The sequence below is a fragment of the Doryrhamphus excisus genome, linkage group LG11 (genome assembly GCF_037039965.1).
Source record: "Doryrhamphus excisus strain RoL-2023G ecotype Guam linkage group LG11, RoL_Dexc_Guam_v1.1, whole genome shotgun sequence".
Taxonomy (NCBI): domain Eukaryota; kingdom Metazoa; phylum Chordata; class Actinopteri; order Syngnathiformes; family Syngnathidae; genus Doryrhamphus; species Doryrhamphus excisus.
Genome location: NC_136367.1, coordinates 11430870 through 11437500, shown reverse-complemented (window position 1 = coordinate 11437500; position 6631 = coordinate 11430870). Strand labels below are relative to the sequence as shown.

The window sequence follows — 6631 nt, the reverse complement described above, 5'->3', positions numbered from 1 at the left end:
GAGGTAAGAGATTAATTTAATTCAGTTTGGAATGAGGCTGTAACATGACAAAATGTAGAAAAAGTGAAGCGCTGTGAATACTTTCCGGATGCACTGTATCTACAGTACGTACCGTATGTGTGCATGTATAGTATGCATGCATATCAAATATTGGCAGAATTGTGAGAGGTATTTAGCCAAAATATCAACGTGGCCCCCCAGCCTTGTGTGATTTCTCCACACAAACTGGAAACACGGCTAATGTGTGACTTTTCCTCCTAACAGTTCAAGGCCTCACAAAGCATCAGTGACAGTGACATCTCGCTGCGAGATCTTCTGCTGGACTACATGGAGGCGGACAACGCAAATGACGCCGACCGCTCTGACAGCTCCGACACGGACAGTCAGCATTCGGTCTTGAGCGCTGGTGTAGAAGAGCCAAACAGTCTTGGTGACTAGGCCGGATACTTTTTTTTTTTATTCCCTACACCAAAGACTGTCAAACTAAGACTCGGCTAAACCAAACTGTTTTTTTAAAAACATAAAACATATGTATGACCGACAACTGTGGACCTCTCCGGACTTTTCTTTAGGATTAAGTATTATATAGCTGATGTGAAATGCAAAAAATATTGTTTTTTTTTTAATAGACATACTTTTTCCTAAAGCAAATGCACCTCATTTTTTCATTTATTTTTATGTTCAACATAGGAATTGTACACTTGTATAGGGATTTTTATTTTTCAGTACATAAAAGGACATCCACATGCTGTCAATTGCATGCCAAAGGTGGTGCTGTAACACAACCGCCTCAGCCAATCAGAAGCCTGAAAAAAGTCATTTACAGCCAAGACACAAGCTATGTCTCAAATGGAATACTCTTGTCAGTACACCTCCATTAGCATGACTATGTACACTGTGAGGAATATTGTCACTGCTGTTGTTATAGCCTTGATAATCACAATATGATAATCACAATTTGTAACCTTCTCTCCTTTTGCAACCCCTGAACAGGGCATTATCGAACATTTGGATCACCCCATAAAATATCTGCCAGCTGTATTCCCCACCTCTCCATTATACAGTCATTAGGAATGAATTTGTTACATTTTCTGGCTGGCGTGTCTCCAAGGAGTTAATAGTATCAACATTTGTTTCTAGTTATACACTATAATTTTTTCCCTTTTCTTGTTTAATTGCATTTTGAAAATGAATTATTATTAATATCGCCCCCAGTTTGGACACACCTGGCCAACACGCAATGCTAGAACACAACTTATGAAAAATGTTCACCTTGGCGGCAGTTTTACGATCTAAAACCTGAGTGTGGAAAAAAGCCAACATTTACAGTGTTTCCTAAAGGACTGCCTTGTGGTGACGTAATGATGCAGCAGAGCTCGACAATAACGATGTGCCGATGGCAAGTTGGGGTAAATAAATCCAATCAGTGATATTCCCGTGGGGCAAGTGCACTTTGGTATGCCATACTGCCAAGAGTTTTTTTTAAAGCGGTTCTTGTTGGGTGTTGGTAAAACACGGACTGCGTAATTCCGGTGGTAATTTGCAAACCAATCCTTGCAAATCTTGAAATGGACCAATCAGAATCGTTTATTTAGTCCACAGTCCGCGTTTTACCCACACCCGTTCTTGTTGGTGATCAACCAATCAGCGATGGTTTGACTAGGAAAACATCTATCATGGCGTCCCTGCCAACATGGTCTAATTGTTCAACAACTTGTGAAGGAAAACAGCAAAAAGTGATGAAGCAGTGCCTCCTAAACAAGTATTTTATTAGCGGCAGCAAATCAAATGATGGCACAGGTGAGTGAATCACATTGCTGTGACAATTTGAAGTGGTCACAATGAAACACCACCGATTAGATCCAATATCAAGTGCTGATTTTGCACAAGCTACAAAATCTAGCGCTTCCATTTCTCTGTGGATTTTTCTCACCTTTGCTTCACAAATTATTGTTTGACCATTGAGCATTTTTTTCTGGATTCAAAACACTTTACTAGTACACAAATGTGTCTATTCAATAATGTTTCATTGTGGTGCACAACTTCTGAAAGGCAAAGTGCCTAGAAGTCTCTTGACAATCCAGATTTCCATGCAACGTCATGATCTATGTAGGAAAACAACCACAAGAAATGATAATCATTTCATCTTTATTTGAGATTCTCATGTGATGCCACAAAAATGAGATGATATCATTATGGCAGTCTTTTCATTTTACATGGGGCAAGTGATTCCCCATGGGCAAGTCATTTTGGTTTTTAATGTAGAGCCCTGGTTTTGATTGTTTGTTTGATGTGAGGTCATGGTTTGGTACGCGTGTACATGTTTGATACAGATACGCATATTGTTACACCCCTGTTAGCGACTCCACTACAAACACAAACATGTAAAGAATCTATGAAAAGTAACATTATTGCCGTAAAGGCAGAATACTGGACATGCCTTATGAAGTGTGCAGGAAGTACCACCCCCCCAAAAAACAACCAAACCAACCCAGACATGTTGAGAGGGAGTAAGTAGTGTGTTAGTTCAAGCTGTTGCAAATTCAGCTCACCTGCTGGGAGGATCAACACGCATCAACACAAATTGAATTAGTTTGCATTAATCTGCACAAGATAAGAGACATGGAGACATCTTGTCTAAATTTGAGGATGTCCTCCATCTGGCTTTCTAAACGCCTCCTAATCTTCTAATCCTCAATCTACAATCTTAATTATTCCCTCTCATCTTTTGTGTGCCTTTTTAGAGAAATGGGGGAAAATGTTGCCTGGGGACTGCAAGCATGCACTGCTGCTTTTCTTCAGACCCCAAGGGTACCTTTGCTGTTAGGGCTTTGAACTCAACTATGGAACCCTGCGCTTGGCTCTTTGTTCAATGCACAGCAAGTTTGAAAATTATGAAAATATTTTTATGTTTATATGTTGACTATGGGGCTGCACAGCGGTCAAGTGGTTAGCACGCAGACCTCACAGCTAGGAGACCAGGGTCAAATTCCACCCTCGGCCATCTTGGTGTGGAGTTTGCATGTTCTCCCCATGCATGCGTGGGTTTTCTCCGGGTACTCCGGATTCCTCCCACATTCCAAAAACATGCTAGGTTAATTGGCCACAGGTATGAATGTGAGTGTGAATGGTTGTTTGTCTATATGTGCCCTGTGATTGGCTGGCCACCAGTCCAGGGTGTACCCCGCCTCTTGCCCGAAGACAGCTGGGATAGGCTCCAGCACCCCCGCGACCCTCGTGAGGGAAAGCGGTAGAAAATGAATGAATGAATGTTGACCATGTTTTTCGAAGCATTTTCAAAATGTTTTCATTGCATGTCCAAAGAACAGACATGACGTAACACGCAGATCCAGACGTTCTTCAGTTTTAAAAATGGAGGCCAGCAATCGACACTGGACTGCTGCGGAAAGTTTGTTTTTGATCCAAACTAAATTTCAAGAATGGACTGACGAAAAACTAGCAATCCGGAGTTATTCCAACGAGTGAACAGGGAAGTCGGTATCACATGATGTTGATGTTTACGCTTTACTGGGCATGCCCCATTGACTATTCTGTTTGATTATAACGGCGCATGTAGACAGGAGATTGGAATATTCCTTTCCATGGATACTATTGTTTTCGGAAAGATTCCATTCGGAAAGAGAAAAACTCATGTAAACGTGGCTAATGATAAATTAATCAATTGCACAATAAATGAAAAACTCTGAATTTGGAAAGCCTCAATTTTGCGATGTGTATGCATGTCTGTTTTCCTCGTCTCTCGCCTCCAAACAGAATGATGCGCTTGTCCCTTGGAATAACGGCATGAATAGAGCGAGCCCTTTTGTCAGTCATACCCAAGCTTGTGTATTGTCCTGTGACATCTCTAATTTCTAAACATTTTTATTTTGCTTTTCATGTTATTTTACTGACTTCTTGCTAATTTATCATAGCCAATTATGCAAATATGACGACTGCACAGGGCTCTACATTAAAAACAAACAAAAAAAAATTATTTGCCCATGGGGAATCCTTAAGGTGAGAACTACTTGCCCGAACTTGCCCCATGTAAAATGAAAAGACTGCCATAATGATATCATCTCATTTTTGTGGCATCACATGAGAATGTCAAATAAAGATGATTCATAGATTCTTTACATGTTTGTGTTTGTAGTGGAGTCGCTAACAGGGGGTAACAATATGCGTATCTGTATCAAACATGTACACGCGTACCAAACCATGACCTCACATCAAACAAACAATCAAAACCAGGGCTCTACATTAAAAACCAAAATGACTTGCCCATGGGGAATCACTTGCCCCATGTAAAATGAAAAGACTGCCATAATGATATCATCTCATTTTTGTGGCATCACATGAGAATCTCAAAGATGAAATGATGATCATTTCTTGTGGTTGTTTTCCTACATAGATCATGACGTTGCATGGAAATCGGGATTGTCAAGAGACTTCTAGGCACTTTGCCTTTTAGAAGTTGTGCACCACAATGAAACATTATTGAATAGACACATTTGTGTACTAGTAAAGTGTTTTGAATCCAGAAAAAAATGCTCAATGGTCAAACAATAATTTGTGAAGCAAAGGTGAGAAAAATCCACAGAGAAATGGAAGCGCTAGATTTTGTAGCTTGTGCAAAATCAGCACTTGGTATTGGATCTAATCGGTGGTGTTTCATTGTGACCACTTCAAATTGTCACAGCAATGTGATTCACTCACCTGTGCCATCATTTGATTTGCTGCCGCTAATAAAATACTTGTTTAGGAGGCACTGGTTCATCACTTTTTGCTCTTTTCCTTCACAAGTTGTTGAACAATTAGACCATGTTGGCAGGGACGCCATGATAGATGTTTTCCTAGTCAAACCATCGCTGATTGGTTGATCGTGAACAAGAACGGGTGTGGGTAAAACACGGACCGCGGTCTAAATAAACGATTCTGATTGGTCCATTTCAAGATTTGCAAGGATTGGTTTGCAAATTACCAGCGGAATTACGCAGTCCGTGTTTTACCAACACCCAACAAGAACCGCTTTTTTGAAAACTCTTGTCAGTATGGCATGCCAAAGTGTAATTGCCCCACGGGAATATCACTGATTGGATTTACTTGCCGAATTTTTTTCAACTTGCCCCGGGCCATCGGTACATCGCTATTGTCGAGCCCTGAAAACAGTATTGATCTGTAACACAAATGTATCAAACCGAACCGTGAATTTTGTATATCGTTGCTCCCCTAGTACTAAGCTTACTATTAGATATGGGAAGGTGGGCGATCATCTTTAAACAGCAAACAATTAGCCTTGACCTGATGGACATTTCCCACCACTGGCGGGTCACCAAGCGGCACACAAATGCATTTGAGTTCCACGACGGCTCCAAGCAAGGATGAAATAAAGCACAAAGCAGTCTTTCATTCCCGTGTAATAACACCGGGGAGGCGAGGGGTGAAAACTAAAGTGCTACGTGACGTGCAAACCGCCGTACAAGTGTGTGTGTGTGTGTATCTCCAGACCTTTTCCCTGCAGATGTGCACTTTTTGGATGAAAGAAGCCTGACAGGAAACTGAAGCCCTGAGCAACTTTATCAAATTAGCAATGTTTTAGGGGGTCCTGTTAAAGCATTCTTGACAAGCGTTAAAACATACAAACTAGTTATCCCCACTTTTTATTTGAGACATGGTGAAATACAAAAGGTTTTTTCATTGTATTCTCCTCTCATTCTTGTGGACCCAAACTCATGCATTGTCTCGTCGAATTACTTGGTTGTCTTGTATACAACGATAACATAGAGAGTATTAAAAGAACATTCACAACCATCCTCTCTAGTAATACTTTATTTCTGAAGTAAGCCAAGAATATCCATATAAAATGATTTCCATTGTTTTAAACATTTGTTTAAACTTACCTGCCCTCCATGAACCCCAATCAAGCATTTTTTTCCAGAAAGGAAAGGAAAGGAATAGGAGTATGTAGGACTGCTTGTGCTTATAAGAACAATTAAGTTTGATGTTATTATTATCCATCTATCCATTTGCTACCGCTTATCCTGACTAGGGTCTCAGGTATGCTGGAGCCTATCCCAGCTGTCTTTGAGCGAGAGGTGAGGTACACCCTGGACTGGTGGCCAGCCAATCACAGGGCACATATAGACAAACAACCATTCACACTCACATTCATACCTATGGACAATTTGGAGTGGCCAATTAACGCAAATTAACCAAACCGGAGTACCCAGAGAAAACCCACACACACACACGCAGAGATGCCAGATCAACATGCTAGCCACTCAACCACCGTGCAGCAAATGTCATTTTTATATATTTGTTAAAGGGGACCAACTATTGTACTCATTATTCAACCCTTTGTATTGAGTTGTGGTCTCCTATAGAGCAGCTACACACAATAACCAGCACAGAAAACCTTTTCCAGATTTTCCAGAATCTGCACCTATCCCAGCCGTATTTCCTTTGATTTGTGCTTCCTGCCAAAATGGTCTGTTTTAATTGATTCCGCCCACGGCCCGCCCTCCTTCCGCTGTGATTGATCACTCGTCCAAAGTGTTTCCCAACTATGAACCATATAAGGAAGTTCGCCCCTCTGTGACATCACAAAGAGGCAATTTTACCCACGCCATTT

The 6631-nt window shown here is 41.0% G+C and overlaps 2 protein-coding genes across 10 annotated transcripts in view; one reads left to right on the top strand and one right to left on the bottom strand.

Moving 5' to 3' along the window:
* Nucleotides 1–512, top strand: part of LOC144901276 (uncharacterized) — a 4948-nt gene extending 4436 nt beyond the window's left edge. Inside the window, exon 2 of the mRNA XM_078794699.1 lies at nt 265–512. Coding sequence (XP_078650825.1) covers nt 265–438 — 174 coding nt within the window. The 3' untranslated portion in view covers nt 439–512. The remainder of the gene's footprint in view (nt 1–264) is intronic.
* The window catches only part of pard3ab (par-3 family cell polarity regulator alpha, b), a 179690-nt gene that overhangs the window by 149748 nt on the left and 23311 nt on the right, over nt 1–6631 (bottom strand). The gene's annotated exons all lie outside the window — the stretch shown is intronic.